General features: G+C 47.4%; 1 protein-coding gene across 1 annotated transcript in view; it reads left to right on the top strand.

Annotated features, from left to right (window-relative positions):
- Gabbr2 (gamma-aminobutyric acid type B receptor subunit 2) overlaps positions 1-21,042 on the top strand; it is a 326,257-nt gene that overhangs the window by 135,244 nt on the left and 169,971 nt on the right. Inside the window, exon 4 of the mRNA XM_055605273.1 lies at positions 9,233-9,403. Within this exon, the coding sequence (XP_055461248.1) occupies positions 9,233-9,403 (171 nt within the window). The remainder of the gene's footprint in view (positions 1-9,232; positions 9,404-21,042) is intronic.

The following is a 21,042-nucleotide window of genomic DNA, read 5'->3' as shown; positions in this document are numbered from 1 at the left end:
ACCAGATATGGCCTCAGAAGACCAGCTCCACAGCTTGCTGCCAGCCCTTGTGCTGTTTCCACAGCACAGGCCACAGGGCCACAGCATTACCATTTGGAAAATACCTGCCACCTCAGGTGACGCATACGAACTTACAGACCCCGAGTCAGGCATATGTCTAAGAAAGTTCCCCGGGTGGCTCCCATCATGACTAGCCGCCAGGGTGAGTGGGGGGGAGGGGGCATGAGTTTCCACCCATCCACTTAGCAATCCACCCACCACCAAACAAGTTTTCCTTCTAAGCACCCTAGAGGATGGATTTTCCTGTGGGTGTGTAGAATGAGAGGATCATCTTTGCGTTGCCATCCAACGCAAAGATTGCCCAGGCTCCTCCAGTGCTGACAGAGTCGCCACAAGCCCAACCTCACTCCTCACAATCATCCACAAGGGCTACGAACACACATCTGCACACCTGTGGCACTTCCCTCTCCAGAATGGACTGGATCTCCTAGAACTGTAAGCCAGCAAGATGGCTCAGCGGGTAAAGGCGCTTGCCACCAACCTGACGACCTGGCTTCAACCCCAGGGACTTAGTATTTGCCTTCTGACCTCCACACCCATCCTATGGCACCTTCCCAAATTAAAGTAAAAACAGCAATAAATAAAAACGCCCTTCCTTAAGTTGCTTAGGTCAAGTTTTTTGTTTGTTTTTATTTTTTTGTTTGTTAGTTGGTTGTTTTGATTTTTTTTTTGGGGGGGGGGGGGTTTCGTTTTGTTGTTGCTCCTGGCAATAAACCAAGCAACTAACACACATAACTTTCATAATTATGGGCAGATTTTTTTCTTTATTTACTGAAATAAAATTCACATAGCACAAACCCTTCATATTAATACTTTAAAGAGAAAATGCAGCGTCACTCAGTACACTCAGTATTGTTGCATCATCACCACTATTTAATGCTAGAAGATTCTAATCACCCCCAGACCACACCCTCCACCCTGAGCAGTCTGTCTTCACCCCAGCCTCCTCGGCCTCTCTCTGGTGAGGAAACACAGACCTGCTTCCCGGCAGATTCTGAGCCTCTAACTCTCCATTTCCCAACTGATGAGTGTAGAGAGAGTAACAGCGGTGCCCACCAATACAGTCATCCTGCGGATCAGCTGGGCGAGCCACTGGGAAGCACTCAGCACAGACTTCTGGGGACGCTGTAGAAGCTACACTTGCAGCTGATTGTGGGCTCTGGAAAGGAGCATCATGGTCACAGGGGATGAAGCCTTGCCTTTCCCTTTGCCGTGGCTTTCAGGTGGCTGCTTTGTGGCACACAGTTGGCTAAACTGAAGCAATGATGTTGATTCTAGGGGGATTTGCCATTGCTCCAGCCAGGCAGACACTTAGGTAGGGGGCTGGGCAGAGCTGTAAGGGACGGGAGGCCGCATTTGGCAAACAGATCCCAGCAGCACACTTTTCAGCTTTCCTTTGAAACTATCAAGACATGGGAAAGAACACACACGGAGATATACATACACATACAGACACACACATACACAAATACACACACACACAGATGTACAGTCACTGCAGTTGGGGGGCTTCAGGACTGTTGCCATTCTGGATATTAGAAAGTGTCACTAACTACAAAGTAGTTGGATCTGGATTAAGGAAATCCTAAACTTTGCCTCATAAAGTAATAATTGCCCTGAAGATCAACAGAAGTTTCCTCTCTTTCCTGTGATCTGAGTTAGAAACCTCTTACATGGTCAAGAAATTGGAAAATGGTGTCTCTACCTCAAGCTGCCCATCGCCCAGGCAACCGAACGGCTTTTAACCTTTATTCTCACATGTCCTTCTAAATTCAAACAGATAATAAATTCCTAGAAAACTGCTGGAGAGAAAGTACCATAAGTGCAGTGCATTCTGGGAAATGGGATTTTTATGGTCAGGAAAGAAGCAGCCTTGCAGCAGTGCATGATGGGAAATTAACATCCTATGTTGATCCAGAGTAACAGAAAATTAGATATGAAGGGTAAACAATGATGTCACCTAGCTACTGTAGACCGGCATGAATACCAATCAGGTACCCCAAACTGCTCAAATCTTATCCTTCAGGTTTCTAAGAAATAGTCCTAGGCAAAATGTAAAATGACAACAAATAGCTAGGACCCCATGTGCTGTCTTTCCTAATGAGCCGAATCTGGAAAGCATGGCCCTGCCTTAGGGTGGATACCAAAAATACCTCTGAAAAGATGCTTCAGAAAGAGACAAATTCCTTCTTTGGAGAAGAGTCCACTTCTGAAAATGACCTAAAGTATAAAGAAGAAAACTTCAGAACATCGCTTGCTATCCTCAAATACACTCAAAATACACACAGAATCCGCATACCAACCATGCCCTCCCAGAAATAGAAAGCTTGAGATGAGCGTGGGGAACAAAGGGATATGGCCATAAAAAAATTGATAGGAAACGAGACATATCAATAACACAATAAAAACGTGTTGGTCGATAAGGCTTTAAGCCGAGGTCCTGGGTGGCCAGCATGTGCCTGTACAGCCTGTCTGTCACAACACAACCCAAGGCTGCAGAGTCCAACAAAATCTCTGAAACACTAAGACAAATAAAGAAGTCAGACAATGCCCCATACTGGCCGGGTTGTGAGGAAATGAGACCCTTTGCCCTACTGTGAGGATTGTGGATAATACAGCTGCATTACCAGAAAATAGTAAAAGTTAATTTGCATAGAGCCTGTAAAAAGACTATAGGATAAGTCAATCAGTGCTAGGGAGGCTGGGGAGAGAGGATCAGGAGTTCAAGGCTAGTGTTATTCTGCCTCACAAACAAATGAACAAACACAATACAGATAGAATAAAATGAGATGTTCTACCATGCAGAGGACAAGGAGCAAGACTTGAAATCACAAGAGAAAATAGAACAAATAAAGATTTAGAGAATAAAAAGGTGGTGCAGATGGCCAAGTATTCCAAAGGAGAAACAGAGCTGTAGATGGATACTATGTAAGAGGCAGACATAATGTGAAATATATTCTATCATATATATGTAACTATATAATATAACATACATAGCATAATGTTGCACAAAACCTAGTAGATAAATAAAAATATGCTGTATTATATACAATGTAAAGTGATAAAAATATACTATATTATATACAATGTAAAGAGTTTAAAATGTAGTATATTTGTCTTATGTTTGTATGCTTTAAGTTGGAAGACATAAATGTATAAATTGAAGGATTTCTTATATTGCAGACCAAACTGAGAATACTACATCCAGAACTATGCTAGCAAGCTTCTTTTTTTAATTCCAAGAATAAATAAAACAGTCTTTCAGAAACACAGGCAAAGAAAACCAGGCACCTACAAATGAAGAGGAATCATGTTTGCCTCAGATTCCTTTTCTACATCAGTTTTCACTTTCAAAGAGAAATCATAGCCCAAGAATTTTATACCTAGCTGTTTAGCCTTGTGTCAACAGAGGTCCAGGCCAGCTCAGCAAGTTTTCGACATCTTTCTTTGTTCAGGATATGAAAAGGTGTCCCTTCAGGCTGACACTTGGAGCAAGATAAATTTATATAACCAGAACAGCAATAAAGACAAAGCTATATTCTAATGGGAACCACAGGAAACATAAAAAGAGCAAGAGAGGCAATGAGACAATAAATACAAGATCAAGTGCTTTTTACAGTAATACACACACACACACACACACACACACACACACATATATATATATATATATATATATATATATGTTTAAACATCTAGCCATGTGGTGCTTCCCAAAAGCATCTTTCTGTTTATCTATTTATCTATCTATCTATCATCTATCTATGTAATATACATAAATATATATAATAGTCTTGATAGAGTATAAATAGAAGGAGGCTCAAAGCTATGAGAGGCACATATGAGCCATAAGTTGATAGGAGCAATGCTATTACTGTCAAGCAAGACACAGCACAAGAAGCAGTAAATGACAGAGGCTTATTTTGTCTTCATAAATATTTCAGTCCTCAGTGCAGTCCGTGAATATCTATTAAGTACCTGCTGTTCACACCAGGCAAGGATATGCATGGTTGAAAAATAAAGACACCATTGTGATGAACGTTTATGCTCAGAACAACATAAATTCAAAACCAACAGAGCCAAACCCGCCGAAAGGCATGCGCTGGTCAGAGACAACAGAGGGAAATGTAACAACCTTACAGCCTTTGATAGCTCAAGCAAACAAAGGCGTGAAGCACACAATAGTAATGTAATTAGGTGGGTTGTATCTATTATGCATTGGTAGTCTAATAAAAAATTCCTTAGCTAACATCTAGAGATTGAATCATTTCCCCAGCCTCTGAGGAACTTTTACAAAAGTTGATTCTATAAAAGGCCACCAAACCAGATTTCCACACATTCCCAAAGCAGGTACTGTATGGGCCAAATTCTCAAAACAATTGCAGTGAAACTAGATGAAACAAAACTATAAATTAAAATTTGAAATCCTTTCCTCAGTAAGTCTGTGGTTTGGGATTAGCTGGAAGGTTCCATCACAGTCTGTTCAGAAGCTAATTTGGTTGTGTGAAGTAAGGCAGGGGCCCAGAAGTGTTTGTGTTCAAGTCAGGGTGCTAATGCCAGAAACCCTAGTATTGCCAGATGCTAGGGAAGAGCACCCAGGAGCAGATGAACAGCATCAAGCCGAGAGTGAGCACAGGTATTGAAAATCCTTTGGACGTGAGTTTGAGTTCTGCTTCCATTTTGTGTTGGCTTTGATGGATGTCTCAGGATTGCACCATTTCTGGAAAGCAGTTGGTTTGTTCAAGACCATGGTCCTGGGCCTATCAGGGGTTCTCAGCCCACTCTGAACATTCTCTTTCCATGGCTAGATTGGTTTTTAAAGATCTATCTATCTATCTATCTATCTATCTATCTATCTATCTATCTATCTATCATCTATCATCTATCTATCTATCATCTATCAATATTATAGGTATGGGTGTTTTGTCAGTACATATGTATGTATTATGTATGGATGCATGTATGTAGGTAGGTTTGTATGTGTGCAACATGTGTGCAGTACCTGTGGAAGACAGAAGAGGGCGCCAGAACTCTAGAACCGACATTACAGATAGTTGTGAGCCACTATGTGGTTCCTGGAAATATTATCTCTCTGCCAGAGCCAAAGTGCTCTTTAACCACTGAGCCATCTCTCCAGAAGCCCCCCTTCCGCCTCCCAAACCCAACAAGTTTGTAAATACTACTATGGCTAGACCTCTCTGCCCAGAGAGTCTGATTTGGTTGGTTTGAATGAAGCTTCTCTGTGTACTGTCAGGATAAAAAACCACAAAGGCCACTTCTCAGACTTTCTCAGTTCTAAAATTCTAAAGTATTGTGAGACACCTACAGCCTTCCCATGGAAGAAAGTTTTAGGACACTGAAGCCCAAGAAACAGTAAAGCAATCCAATCAGAGTGTGTATTATCTCAAATGGTGCAGAAAATGCCCATGCCAGTTAATATTTTGCACCCAACATGATTTAGACCTGGGGCATAGATTGTACTCCAAGCCCATTGTAAACACAATGGACCATTTATTCACTGAACAGTAACCACTGTAATTACCTACAGGGCAAACATATGAGGTTGTTCGAGCAACAATTAATTGTGGACCTGGAACTAATGGGACACTAACGGGAAAGCATCAGCCAGAGCACAAATCAGAGATCACAGCAGAAAGCTGGCATTTCCCAACGTGTATTAGAGAAGTGTTTGGGGGGACACAGTGGGCATACATAGCTTCTTAACAGGTGAGAGGAGGAGGCTTACCATGGTGTTCTGATTTTAACAGAAAAGTTGTATGCACCACATTAGACGAGAGTGGACACAGCTGCCATTCCTCGGGCTCCCCGTGGGACCTGTGTGTCAGTGTGTCATTTGCAAGCAGCTGTACAGCCCTTGTTTGGATTGTAGGGAGCTCTTTGTGAATCCGGTAAAAGCCATGGATTCTTGTTTTGCTTTGTTTGTTTTGGGTTTTTTTTCAGAAAAAGTATGTGTACTGGAATACCCATGCAAATCTTTCCTGCAGTGTTCAGAAGGGTTCGTGGACAGCGGGTTTCCTCTGTCCTCATGGCATAGTCCAGCCTCTGTGTGTGTACCTCCCCACCCAGGGGCCTCACTGCTGCTGCTGCCTGGCTTTCCAGTGTGGTCAGCCCTGAGTGAAGATGCTTTCATGTGTCTAGCTGGACTTTCACCCCATGTAGGTTCTACCCTCTGGTCCTGAGTCTCCCTACAATTTTTTAAATAGCCATGTAGTCTTTACCCTTATCAATAATGGGCCATCTTTGGACTGTCTTAGCTAGGGTTTCTATTGCTATGAAGAGACACCACAGTCATGACAGCTCTTACAAAGGAAAGCATTTCATTGGAGCTCGTTTAGAGGTTTAGTCCATGTCATCGTAGTGGGAAGCAAAGCGGCGTCCAGGCAGACATGGTGCTGGAGAGGTAGCAGAGAGTTCTACATCTAGATCAGCAAGCAGCAGGAAGAGAGAGAAACACTGGGCCTGGCTTGAGCTTCGAAAACCTCAAAGCCCACTCCAGTGACACACTTTATCCAACAAGGACAAACCTAACAGTATAACAGCCTTATCTCCTAACAGTGCCATTACCTGGTGACCAAGCATTCAAATCTATGGGCTGATTGAGGCCATCCCTAGTCAAACCTCTACAAAGACCTTAGAAGTTGGTTTATCTAGGGGCTGTCTAACTCCGCATAGAAACTGCTGGGTTCTTGCATGGTCAGCTCTAATGGGAAGGGGCGATTGGGGCTTCAGAGTGGATGTAGGACATCCGGGGGCCTTAGGGAGTAGCTGCGGGCCTGCTGATCCAAACCAGATAAAAGGACAGATCTGTACTCCCTGCACTGGATCCCTGGGGAGAGTTGGTAAAAGCAGCAATAAAGACTTTACACCATGGCTCAATGGTCCTGCCTCTTGTCCCTTGGGGTGCTGGACCAGGCTCACATATATCAGTTAGTGCTACTCCTGCAGGACATGAAGGCTCAGAGGAAGGTATCAGCACTGAGCATGCTGAGAAACAAAAGAAGGAAGGAAGGGAGGAAGGAAGGAAGGAAGGAAGGAAGGAAGGAAGGAAGGAAGGAAGGAAGGAAGGAAGAGAACATCCATCGAAAAAATATTTAGGAGTAGGAGAGACCTTTCCAAATAGCACTCAAAATCTGAAAAAAGTAAATGGGAAAAAAAAAGAATTTCAACCATAGCTCAAAAATCTCTTCTTTACAAAAACTTTAGTACATTTGTGTATGTGCGCATGCCTATGTGCGTGCATTTGTGTGTATGAGTGTGCGTGTGTGTGTGTGTGTGTGTGTGTGTGTGTGTGTGTGCAGGCACATGTTTCTGGAGGGATAGGAGTTGACTCTCTTCTTCTACCATGTGAGTCCTAGGGCTCAAATTTTGTCAAGCTTGGTGGCCAGCACCTCTACTCACTAAGCCACCTCACGCCCCACCCACCCACCCAATTTCCACATCGTAAAAGGCAAAGTACAAACTCTTAACAAATGGAGAATCACAGAACCTCTATCACTTCCATGATATAGAAGATCACTTTTTTACAGACCGACAAGGAAGGCTAAGAGTCAAATTGGAAGAGGGACAAAGGATAACAGCCATTTCCATCCAGAGAGGAATTACAAATTGCTCTCAGACCTTGGAGGAGATAAATGCAAATGAGAAGTGCAGCCAGCTGCTGCTTTCCCACCCTCTCGCTGCAAGGATCAAAAAGGTTGATGCTACCTTGTGTGGATGAGGCTGAGGGAAGGAGAGCGGAGATCAGAGGGAGCGCTAGGAAGTGGTGACATTTAAGCTGGACAGATAATTAAAATCCAATTTAACAACTTACTGGCACTTAAAAGAAAACCTAGAAATAATAAAGGGAAGGATGGACAGATCTGACTATTGGGTGTAAATTAAAATACCATGTGTAACGGCAAACAACATGAGGCTTGCAGCAGCCATAGTAGCCTGAGTTTGAAGGCTGTATGTTTTAAATGTCTCCTTTAGATTCAATTAAAAAGCAGCAGAATCCCACTCAGAGATGAAGGCATGCAAAAGCACTTCCTAAAATAGGACCCACTCCTTAGGAACCACCCTTGGAAAAAGGCTCAGCAGTATATGTAACCATGGATGTAACAGGATTCCACTTCTGTGATAGCTCGTTATAAAATTACAAAGAAAAATGGTGTATAGTCCCTGTTGACAAGAATTGGACCTTTAATTATCTCTGACTAGCAGATATGCAAAGTGGATAGAATCTTTTCCAGTTATTTAAATATGAGGATATTAAAGGTTTGTAGCCTTTATTTTTTTATTTCTTTTTAGGCAGAATCTTGTGTAGTCCAGGATGGACTCAGAGTCATTCTGTAGCTGAGGATAACCTTGAACTTCTGATCCTGCACCTTCTTAGTGCTGGGATCGCAGGCATACTGCCGTTCATGCTGAGGATGGAGCCCACAGCTTTTCATGGATGCTAAGCAGACATTCCACCAATTATGCCACATATCCGGGTCTTTACCTGAAAACATTTACGTCACAGACGGTCTTACGGAAATAGCTTGAAATATAGAGGGCGAGTGCTCTGCACTGAGACACCCACGTGACAATGACAACAAATGTGGCAAACGACATGGCAGATCAAACATTTTTAATGTCCCCAAGGTAAAGATGACTCAAAAAACTGCTGTGTTCATATGCCAGACGACGATGCTGATAATAAAATGCTACAAAGAATTTCAGACTGGAAGATTCCTTGCTTACAGGGGGTAATAGTTCATTTATGTGCAGAGAATGATGCGACAAAAAGCAGCCAAACAAACAAACAAACATCAAAACACTGTTCAAATAGAAAATTCTGGAATGAAACAGATCACAATATTAGTGTTTCCATTTCTTTGGGGAGGTCTACCTCACTGACCCCTTCTCCTTATCTTAGTTTTTTTTTTTTCAACTTCTCTTTAAGACTGTTCTTGCAGAGGCCCAAAGTTCAGTTCCAAGTGCATTTCTGCCTGTAACTCCTGCTCCAAGGCATCTGACGCCCTCTTCTGGCCTCCTCAGGCACCTGCACCCATATGCACACATACAATTCACATAATTAAACAAAACAACTTGTCCCAACAGAGAAATGCCTGCCAGTAAAGACTGGGTACAAGGCCCCAATAAGAAGTGTCCTCTCTCATTTCCTCAGCTTTCCTTCGCTGCCACTACGCCTGTTCTTGCGGATAAGAAGAAGTACCCGTATTTCTTCCGGACTGTGCCCTCAGACAATGCGGTGAACCCGGCCATCCTGAAGCTGCTGAAGCACTTCCGCTGGCGGCGTGTGGGCACACTCACGCAGGACGTGCAGCGCTTCTCCGAGGTACGCCAGGTCCATGTTTTAAGTGGGGTTCACTACGACATTTCCATACATCTGTGTCATTGTATCTAGCTCCAATAACCACCATGCCCCTCCCTCCCTTACCTTCTTCCTCTCTCAAACTGTTCCCTTAGTTTGTCTCACCCCATCCTGTCGTGTTCTCCCGACCTCCTTGTACCTCCCTTCCTCTGCTCCCTTTACTCCTAACCCTCCCTTCCGACCTTCCCACATCCCCTGTTTAGTGTGCTGTTCATCCATCTAGAACTCTTCTCAACATACACAGTTAAGCCCGAATGGCTTCATACCATATATGCATAATCTTGCTTGTCATTTGCTCTGTGTGACCTTGCTTGCACCCCTGTTTATAGGCTGGTGCACACATGCAGATGTGTGCATGGAACCAGACCCCTGGGTTTGTGAGTTCTGAGCCTCACAGCCTCCACTCAGGCCTAGGTATGCACGTTGTCAGCATTTTTCTAAAAGTGAAGTTGTGGGCTATGAAAATTGAGAGGAACTGACTTCCAGCATGGCTGGTCCACTTTCAGGACACTACAAGATTCCCATCTGTCACCTCCTCAGCAGCGCGATGGTTTCCTTTTCTTTTTCTGTCATCTCCTCTGCCTCCTTTTCTCTTCCCACTTAGGGTCTCCTTCTGATCAAGTCGCAGGGAGGCTTTGAAACCCCAGAGAGGCATCCTGTGGGCCATGGATCAGGGAGGGTTACACCAGAGAGTCTGGTGAGCAGGCAGGACCCCAACACGAGCTGTGTCCTGGGCTCTAGCAGGGCTTGAAAGGGGCAGGGCTGGGAGTCACCAGCTTGGCTTCTACACAGTTCCACAGATCTCTTTCAGAGGGAGCCTGTGAGAACCCAGAAAGGCTCCCTCGCTGCTCTGAGCTGGGGTTCTAACTCCCAGAAGTAAAATAAAGACAACAACCTCCCCCAACCCCATGCCTTCCTGTGTGTGTGTGTGTGTGTGTGTGTGTGTGTGTGTACTGGCACTGTGAAGTGTAAAGCCTGCATAGAAAGGCATTGGATGGGTTTGGAAATGGGAGCATTTGGAGATGATCTGATCCAGGCATGCATTTCCAGGCAAGCCCTCAGCGAGGACCAAAGGGAACTTGACCTCCAGTAGGTATCAGTCAGTGCCAACCCCTGAACAGGTGCTTGCTAGCAGCCTCCTTTATAGAGCAGTGACAGGGCTTGCAGGGAGTGTGAAGCCCCACAGTGATTTCTGCTCAAGTAGCATCTTGGCTGTGAGAGCCTAAGAAGTCGTTGGAGACACCTCCCCTAATCTCTTTATAGTGCAGAAGGGGAAAGCAAGGCCCACAGAAGGGAAGGGGCAATGTTCAAGGTTTCTAAACATCTCCAAAGTGATAAAAGGTGGCTCGGACCATGTCTGGCACCGGGGATGAGGCTCAGTGGCACAGTGCTTGCCTGGCATGCGTGAAGCCCCAGATTCCACACCAGAACCTCAATAACCGGGTGATACACACCTGTCAACCCAGCACCAGGAAGGTGGAGGAGGCCACGAGCAGTGTAAAGCCATCCTCTGCCGCACAGCACAATCAAGGCTCACCTAGGATACACAGAAAAAAGAGGAAAGGAATTTAAAAAGAGGGAAGAGAAAAAGGACTGAGTTACAAAGTCCTGAACGCAAGTTCAGACATCATTTGTTGTGAAGCCATAACTTCCTGGAGCCACGTGGGAACTGTTTCAGACCCCCCAAGGTCTGCAACTCATGGAGTTGGGTCTAAAGTGGCAGTTCTCAAGCTTCCTAAGGCTGTGACCCTTCAACACAGTTCCTCATGTTGCGGTGACCTCAAACCATAAAATCATTTTTGCTGCTACTTCAAAGCTGTAATTTTGGTACTGTTATGAGTCATAATGTAAACATCTGTATTTTCTGATGGTCTTAGGTGACTGCTGTGAAAGGGCGGTTTGATCCCTCCACAAGGGGTGGCAAGCCACAGGTTGAGAACAGCTGGTCTAAAGAGTGCCAAAGATCCGCCTGGCTGTCCCAGTGAGTGCTCTGGAGCTCTCTCTCCCAGCCAAGCTGCCTTCACTGCCCTCACTGGCTCTCCCCCTCCCTCCTAAGGAGTCTACCCTTCAGGGCGAGGTGCTGGTTCCCATGTTGCTGATGAGGAAACTTAGGCTGGGAGAGGGCAGATGGCTTTGCCTGGTGCTCCAGCTGCTGGTCACTGTTTTTTCTATGATATTTTCCTCCCGAATGGGACTGTCCTCCCTGGAATCAGGTGCTGTCAGTTTGGTGCCATATCACCATCTCCACACAGCTGTGTCAGGATTGTCTGCCGGGGTCTCAGCGTCTCAGTGGGAAGGCTCCTTTGCAGAGCACAGGATGTGACCGGGTGACATTGCTGTAAAGGGCCCTTTTTGATTAAAGCTCTCAGCCCAGCTGACTCCTCTCCGCCTGAGAACCTTGGCATCCTCGCCAGGTGTCTGGGCTGTACCACTGGATTACAGCCACTGGACCCCAGCCAGGGGCTAACAGCTTCTCCGGAGTGCAGAGGAAACTGGATTCCTTTTACAGAACCGGTCAATTGGCAGTGTCAGGCACTTCTGTTCCGGATAGGTGCACTGGGAGGGGCCAAAAGGGAAAGCCAGCGTGAGGTTGGAGAGAGGAGCTTAATTCCAGAGTTCATCATTGTGGCACTGGCACTGTGGACCAGGCAAAGGCTGGAGGCCACTCCAGGCCTGGCACTAACTGCTCCCGCAAATCCATAGTTCCAATCATGTGACAATGTACCTGGGGAAATCTGAATAAACACCTACTTATCCCAGATAGGAAACCAATGACAAAGTGCGGATACCACCAAAAGCCCAACTGGTGAGCCAATGAGTGTATTTGGGTTACTTATAAGGTTACAGGTAAGGGATTACCTACACGAGCAAAAATAATCAAAGGCAGCGGCAATCACCAAAGCCCACCACCACCAAAGCATGGTAACAGCTTGAAAACTCACTTCAGCTTAACAGGTCAGAATGTCTTTTCCAGGTAGTTCAGTTGGCCTGAGCCTCTTCTAGGCAGGTCCTTACTTCTTATATGAGCCTGGAGATGGCGGGGGCCCAGTTAGTTTGCTCAGTTTTAGGAACTTCCTGAAGCCTTTAAGTTGTTTGCTTTCTGATCTTAAAGAGATTCTAGGCAGGATGAAATGTTCCACTGCCCCTTAGGATATCCTGTATCTTAAGATTTCCTCTAAGGTGGAATGTTTAATCTTAGAGGAAGTAGCTGCACAATAGTCCCCATGAGTCAAGGCTGGTGCCCAGTGGCCCTCAGGCAGCCCTGCGTCTGGCTCAGACAAGTGAATCTCTAGGCCCAGCTAGGCTGTAAGCCCTCAGACAGTGCCCTTCGGAGCTCATTCATGTGTGTCAGACTTAGGAAGGCAGCTGAGTCAACAAAGGATTTAAGGCTAGAAAGTCTAAGTGTGCTGGAGCCATGCTCTCTCCAAACCAGAAAAGGAACAACTCAGTGCCAAGCAGACTCATCCGGAAGCCTGGCTTTGCAGGTGGTGCTGCGGCTCCGGAAGCTCTTACCGACTCACAGAGGCCAGTTTTCCCTGTGTAAAGGCAGATGTTGCTCTGGGAGACAGAGGTATAGACAGCACGATGAAACTGAAAGAGCCCGAGATAGGTGTGCTTGTCCAGCGGCCATTCGCTGCCCTAGGTATTCAGGAATCGAGCTCTGGGAATATATGTCTGTTCACACAAAGAGTGACAATGTGGCCACACTGTGTGCTAGACCGGGGGCTCATGGACATGGTCCTGGGCTTGTCAGCTGTCAGGTTCCCTGAACGGCTTCTTACTTCTTGCTGCTCATGAGGATTCTCATTCTCTCTCTCTCTCTCTCTCTCTCTCTCTCTGCACATGTGTTCATGTATATGTGTCCACACTTGTACACAATGGAAGCCAGAGGTCAATGTCAGCTGCCTCGCTCTAGCACTCTCCACCTTGTTTTTTGAGACAGGGTCTCTTAATAAACCCGCGGCTTACGGCTTCAGCTGGTTGGCTGGCAGCAAGCCCCAGGATCCACTTGTCTCCATCTCCCTACAGACGGGCACCTGATGTTCTGCATGGGCGCTGGGGACCTGAACTCGGGTGCTCAAGCATGCACAGAAAGTACTGTACTGACTAAGCCATCTGCCCTCTGCTGCTTTGTTCGGTTAGTTTGGTTGGTTGTTGGATGCAGGCTCCCACTGTTGTAGCAGTGGCCTTTGATTCGCTGCCCTCTAGCCTCCAAATGCTGGGATTAGAGGCGCACTTTTTTTTAAAGCCCACCCTAACATTTAGATCCCCTAAATCGGGTTTTCCTCGGGGGGGATGTAAGTGTCCAGCAAGCCGGCCCCGCTGGCATTGCTAGTGTCTGTGTCAGTTACCTTAGCGAACTGACACATTCTGGCCCCTCAGCTCCATGCTCTCGCTTGTGCGGATGTACGTAGTTAGCCCCACCCCCAAGCCTCCTGTGACTGCCAACCCATCGCACGACACACGAAAGACCAGCAAAGCCACCTCAGGCAAATCAGTCTCTCTCTCTCTCTCTCTCTCTCTCTCTCTCTCTCTGAATCTGCCTCCCTCTGTGAGAAAACCGAGCTGGGGCAGGTGAGTGGGAAGGGCCTCTGGCCCAGGGAATTTACCTGGGTGAAGGAGTGTCCATGGACCCTGATGCTGCTGCTGCCGGGGGCAGGGCCATGAGACTTAGCCTTCATGTGCCTACCTCATTTGGTTTGGTTTTTGAAGGTTTTCATTGTTTTGTGGCAGTTTCAAGTTCCCAGGAAAATAAAAAGAAGCCTACGAAGACGTCCTGTGTGTCTCCCCCCAACACTCTTGCACAGCCCCCTCCACGGAGTGATGCTAGCACACCCGAGGATCTGACCCAAAGCCCAGAGACTCTGTTAGGGGGAAAGCCAGCGGTGCCATTCTATGTTAAGGCAAACCTGCATCAGCATCCATCCTTGGCTCTAAAAATCACACAGGCCTTATTTTTCTTGGCAGCACTGGGCATTGAACCCAGGACCTTGTTCGTGCTAAGCAAGCACACTTTCTTTTCACTGCCTCCAGATATTACGTCGCTGTGCTAGCATGCATTCAGCCCTCCCATGTCTTCTCTTGGCTTGGCAACCACTTTCTATTTAGTACTAATATCCCATTGTCTGGGTACACCACAGTTTACCCACTCATTACTGAAGGACATCTTGGTTGCTTCCAAGTTTGGGCTATTAGGAGTAATTCAGCCATAAACACTCATATGTAGATTTTTGTGTGGACATAATGTTTTCAGCACCATTGAGTAAAGACCAAAGAGCTGACCGCTGGATCACACGGTAGGATTGTGTTTCGTTTCGTGGGAAACTGCCTTCCATGTGACTGTGACACTGCCTCCCTACAGCGGACGAGGAGCATTGCCCTGACAACACACCTCCGCTGGGATCTGGTGGTGCCAATGCTCTGGGTTGCCATTCCAAGACGTGCACAGTGCCATCTCACCATCAAGGGTGACCTTTCCATACCACAGATCTTCTTCAAGTGGCAGGACCCACCACGGCCCTTGATCTGCCCGTGAGAAGAATGCGGCCATCTGTGGAGGTTTCTCTTCAAAGCCCCTGCCCTTTGGGGCCCTCCTGAGCTCTTTGGAACCCTCCCCAGAGCCGAGTGGCCATCTGCTCCACCACAGGGATGGCCAAAGCCTCTGAGGTGCTACTTGATCTTTTGCGGAGCATCCTGGAACAAAGCCTGCAGCAGAGGACAGAGGGACCCCATGCACGGAAGCCACAGGCCACCCTTCCTTCTGTTTAAACAGGAACTGGACCCATAGCATAGGTAGCATAGCTCAAAAACCCCTCAAAGCACTCTTTTGGGAGCCCCCTACCCAGAAGAAGCACCCCCCCCCCCCCGCCCCCCCCCCCCCCCCCGTGCTCAGTCTCTGAATCATTTTTCCCTGCATGGGCCCTTAGCATGATGTGGAATAAGATACTACCCACCCACTTCATCACTTCCTCATCCCTGGCCTCTCCATCTCTGTGGCCCATCTCTGTGTGTGCTCCCTGGTTTGTGTAGGTTCAACGGGGGCTCCCATCAGGGATTTCTGCTCAGTAAGTCAGATTTAGAGCAGCTGACACTTCCTTCTGGTGTCTGCCCTAGGAATGGTGAGGTAAGGGTGGGCGATCGAGAGGAATCCTAGCACCACCCAGGGCCATTGGGAAGATGGGAGGAGGCAGTAGCTAAGATTCCCATGGAACTCAACCAACGCGTGTGCTGTCATTTGTTGATGGTTTGGGGGAATATGGCATTGTTTGCTGATGGGCACCCTTCTAGACATCTCAGTGAAAATTCCGAGCCAGCCACTGGAGTCAGCAGCAACCAATTTGCCATGTGGTGCTTCTGGTTGTGTTGGTACTGAGCACTGAGAAAGTACACAGTCCGTGTCTGAGTGGCTGACACTTGAATCCTCTCCCTTCAGGATGGTGCCATCCTATGCCCCACTGCAGGGATTCCTCAGGTGTGGTACCAGGATCAAAAGCATCAGTAGCATTGCTGGGCTTCCCGAGAGAACCACTGGGTCAGACACAGGGCCCAGTGACAGATCTGAGCGAGTGCCGCTACGCTGGAGAAGTAGCACTGAGAACCTCTGATCTCTGTCCATAGCCCCCACCCCTTACTGGCTTGCCAGTCCAGCAGCAGCAGTTGCCTGTACGTTAGGAGGCAGGAAAGGGTGTGGAATGTGTTAGAGTCTAGTCCTGATGGACCTAGTGCCCCGCCTCTCTTCCTAACACTCAGCTGGGAAGAACTGACTTGGCTGCAGCACTCATCTACACTATGGCCCCAACTCTGGCTCTAGGGCAACAAGTCCTGTGAGACTGCCAGGGGTCAGCTCGACAGCCTGCCCACCCCGAGGTGACTGCATGCCGGAGGACAGAGGCTCGCTGTTCTCCAGAGCGTGGTCTGCATCCAGGCTGTGACTTTCCCAGCCTCACAGTGCTGCATTCACATTTCATATGCTAGAACCATGAAACCACTGTCAAATCGGGGACCGAATTCTTAGGTGTGGCTTAGGGTGGGACCCTCTGAAGAAGTGAGGCAGGTGGAGGGGGATGGAAAATCCTACTGGGGACATGCACACCTGGTGAAATGGTGCTGACAGTTTGGGACAGGGTCTGCCAGTGGCTTTTCCTTGGAGCCTAATTTAGGGGTGGGAGGTGTCCAGCGGGAGGCACCCCGGGTCTTCATGCTCTACTATGACCCCGTTGGGCAGACAGCAGGCTTCACGTGGAATTTGTTCCTTCTTGTAAGTATAGTCCATGGATGTGACCCACCAGGGGAGTCTATGTGCCACCCTTCCCTACACGCTGTGCCACCATGCCCAGGGAGAGCTGTTCTTCCTCACAGTGACCAGGGCTCAGTGCCTGTCACTTTGGTGGCAGTGTGTGTCACCCTGGGGCTTCCAGGGAGGAGTCAAAGGTCCGTGCTGGATGCCTTGGCCTGCCTTAGAGCACCTGTCCTGACACAGCTGGTGTGCGGCTATCTTCCTTTCTCCCCAGGACGGGAGGATGCGGCTGACAACCTGGTGAGAAAAGCCCTTGGGCTGGCAGATGGTCCTCCCTAACACTCCTCCAGAACCTCAGAGCTGTCTGCTCCAAACTGGGAAAAAAAGGGCCCTCTAGTCTCTGCTCACAGGGCTGCGGTAGCTCTGTGGGGGTCGCTCAGCAAAGGGCCACAGGGGTGTGTGAGGGAGGGATTGTGCCTTTGAGACAGTCTCTGGGCCATCCTTATTGCCCTCCAACCTCTTCTTGGGGCTTTTTCTGTGCCACCTGCACCCCAGCCAAGTTCCCAGGATGCAACTTTGGCCCTGGGAAGCAGCCACTGTGTCGAGTCCTGTGAAGAAGAAAGATGCCCTGCCTTGTCACTGGCGGCCACTTTCAGAGTGCCTATTGTGTGCAGGCGATTCCATTCTGTCACCCAGAATGGTGACATGTTTTAGAAAGGACTTACCGAGGGAGAGATGTGTGCCCTCGCCAGGGTGTGACAGGCAAGACTTATCAGGTATTTATGGGATCTCCAGGCTGTGCCTGCCCCTTTGCAGAGAAGAGCCTGGGGGCCTTTACCAAGCATCCTGGACTCCCACTTCACCCCAGAAGCAAGCAGGGAGCTGTGTGAGCTGAGCAGCCCATCTCTTGGGAACCTTCTCCTGGATCCCTGGAACCCTTGCTGTGGCATTCTTCATGCCATTTTCTTATTCCCCAGTTCCCAAATCTTGGGGGCCAGCACTCCCCAGCACACCTGCTCACACCATGTTTCCAGGATGCCTCCCTGTCAGGCCTCTGGGCTGACAGGGAGCATGTGTGTAGGTTCTCCACAGCTATTCTGGTACGTTCTGACTGTGAGTTCTCCCCCAAGGCCCATCTGCCAGGCTTTGGGAGCACCAGGGTCTGTGAGAAAGGAATCAGTGCGGATGTTGCAGAGAACCTTCAGGAAATAGTGAATAGTTTTTTGGGAGAACAAGCTGTGAGGAAGCCAAGTTTCCTGTCAGCTATAGGGAACTATAAAAGGTTTTTAGAAGACAGTGGGAGAGTCACAGTCCTGAGGCCTGACTGGGACAAACAGACCTGAAGCCAGGAAACCAACCAGGAGTCCCTGCAGTCATGAAGAAGAAGTTATATGGCTGTCGTTACTCTTCACATGCGAACATCAAGTTTTTTTTCTTTTAAGATATTAATAATTATTGTTTTCTAGATGTCATATTGATAAAATTCTTAAGGCAGAACAATAGCAGAGAGAAAACAGGAAAACTGAAATCAGCCATAACCTAATATGTTAGTCCATTTTTCTATTGCTATTGTAAAACACCAGTGGCTAAGTGCATTGTAAAGAAAAAACTGTTCATCTAACTAATCAGTCTGGATGTTCAGTGCCATGGCACTGGTATCAGCTGGACTCTAGTGAAAGCGTCACTGTGGATTTGAGGGTATGAAGGAGAAATGGCACGCCTAGCGAACCCTCTTGAGAACTGCATCGCTTCCTTCTGAAAGAAACCCCTTTGGCCACCTAATTACCTCCAACCAAGGTCTGATCACCTCCCACCACAGCCACACAGAGGACCAAGTCTCCCACACAGGAACCTCAGGGGAGCAAAGCCCAGAAACCGTCAGGCTCAGGCCTGATGCTAATAGAATAGTTTTCCTGCCGTGTGTAAAGAGGCTCGTGAACATGAACAATGTTCTCTTCGTGTACCCAGTCTGGAGGGCACATCCCCCCAGGTCAGCAAGTGTCCCCCACAGCCTGGACCCAGCACTGGGAAAGCACCCCAGTGACTCCTAGCTGCCTGGCCCTCTGGAGTGTGTTTCAGCTCTATTTTCCTGCTCTCATCCACTCGACCATCTGTCCCTTCCTCTCCATATTCCAGAAACTCTGCAAATATTCTGTCTGCTGATGGCTTTCCAGAGCTATTAGTATGTTGTTGTTTTTCTTCAGAACTTTTGTTTGTCATTTCAAGGTATGTTGGAACGAGGAAAGAGGCAGGTCCGTGCTTCATCCAGTCTCTGTTCAAAAGCCCCTGCTGCTGTGCACGCTATCATTTACTCAAGTGAGGCCCCGGTACAGAACTCGGAGGTAACTGCCAGCTTTCGCTGATTATACACACAGATACAATGGACTCATGTTGGAACTTCTGTCTGCGCATCTCTGATTCTTTCCCAAGGATGGTTCCTAGAAATAGTGCTCGTGCATTTTGAACCTTTTGTGTGTGTTGCCAAATTGTCCTCTGAAAAGATCACACCAGTGAGTTCCAGCACCGCGTGGTATATTCTCTCATCCTTGGCAACGGCTGCTTTAATTTGCATTTCTTTGATTACTATTGAGATTGAATCTCTTTCCTAAGGATCCTCTTGTTTCTAATTTTCCTTTTGTGAGTTTGACGGCTCATGTGATCAGCAGGTTTGTGAGCCTGCTTTAGACGGGGCTACCGGCCCTTTCCCATGTTTGTGGTAGGTATCCGCTCGAGTTTCGTGTTTCCTTGAACCTGGGCTTTGATGTTACTTGACATGTGGAGAGTTTTGATATTTTATATAGTTGGATTTATCTGAGCCGTGTTTGGCAACCTTAATGCTGTGCTCAGGGGACCCCCCCCCCCCCTGGTCACAGGGGCTCTGAGAACTATGCCTGTTCTCTTCTGGTGCTTCTACTGCTGCACTTCAGCTTATCTAGAACTTCAGGAAAGAAAGTCTGAAGCATCAACTCTTTCTCCTGCTCCCAGACACTCAATTATCTATTCGGCATTTAATGACTATATCTTTTCCAGGCTCATTTAAAATGCCTACGCTAAAGCTGACCTTTAGAAAATAACATACATTTCTACATGCTTTTGACCAGTTTTTTTTTTTTTTTCAGGCTATAAATGTAGTGCAAGCCACAGATGTGATTTTAAATTTTCTTATGGCTATGTTTTAAAGTGTTAGAAAATAAATGGGCAAAATCAACTTTAATAATGCATTTCTTTTGCTGCAATATGTCCAAAATATTATCATTTCAGCACGTGTCACTAACTGACCTTGATGAGTGCCAGGGACCTAGCGGCCCCTAGTGAGGCTGTGCCGGCTTCATCTCTTCCTGAATTTACACTTGTAAGGCTGCTCTAACCAACGACGAGGACCCGGCCCCTTGTGTTTTAAGGGGCTTTCAGTTATAGCATAGCTAATGCACCATCCTCTCTTCTCTGCTCACACGCTTTGTTTTCCCCGAGTTGACTGTGGTAAGACTTCCAGAATGCTCTTGGTTGGGTACTCTTGCCTGATTTCTGGCCACTGTCTCATTGCTCCGCTGCAGACGTGACATCTCTAGCCCGTGGTGCGGTCATGGACATGGAGTTCTTAGCTCATTCGGTTCCTGGTAAAGTAGCCTCATTTTCCATATATAGGTCCTTTCCCTCTGCTGTTGGTGTTATTTCTGTGTGTCCCGCATTGAGGATTGCTTTGGGATATGGGATCTACTTTCCAGGATATTTTTAAAGCAGTTATTGCTGGTGTAGAGGGAAGCTATTGATCTCCACGCATATACCTCTTAGGACTGGCTGTATTGAAGGCACTACTTCTGGAAGGTTCTCCTCTCTCCATTCCCTTGAGTCTTCTAGGCAGTCATCAACAACACCCACATAAAGAATGAAGCTGCTTTTGGTTCCCTGCATCGTCTTTATCTTCCTTGTTTCTCCCCGTGTCGTCCTGCACAGTTGTTCAGGGCTGAGCGACGGGTTCCTAACTGACTTCAAAGGGGTTTCTAACTCTAGCTCTAACTCCCTAGGGACTGGGCGACTTTGTGCCTGTCATTTAATTTTCCCATGTCTCTGAAAGCGAGGGCACGCTCAGATAACCTCAGGGGTTGTGAGTATTAAAATAGCTAACCCACATACGAACTCAAGGCGTAGAGCAGCGCTCAGGGGCCGCCCACTGTCGTTCACTCTTGCTGTTCATCTTGTTGTGCTCACTAGGCATAGGAGTGATGTCTTCAGGTACCACTGAGCAGGCCCGTCTTGTGCTTACCTTCAGAGAGAATGTGGTTGGCGAGGTGTGTCACATATACGCCTCTCAAGTATTCCTCATGTTAGGCAACGTTCTGCTCCCATTCACTCCAGACAGGCATGT

The sequence above is a fragment of the Psammomys obesus genome, unplaced genomic scaffold (genome assembly GCF_907164565.1).
Source record: "Psammomys obesus unplaced genomic scaffold, mPsaObe1.curated_primary_1811, whole genome shotgun sequence".
NCBI classification, from domain to species: domain Eukaryota; kingdom Metazoa; phylum Chordata; class Mammalia; order Rodentia; family Muridae; genus Psammomys; species Psammomys obesus.
Note: the sequence above shows the minus strand (reverse complement) of the source record. Positions and strands in the feature narration are given on the sequence as shown.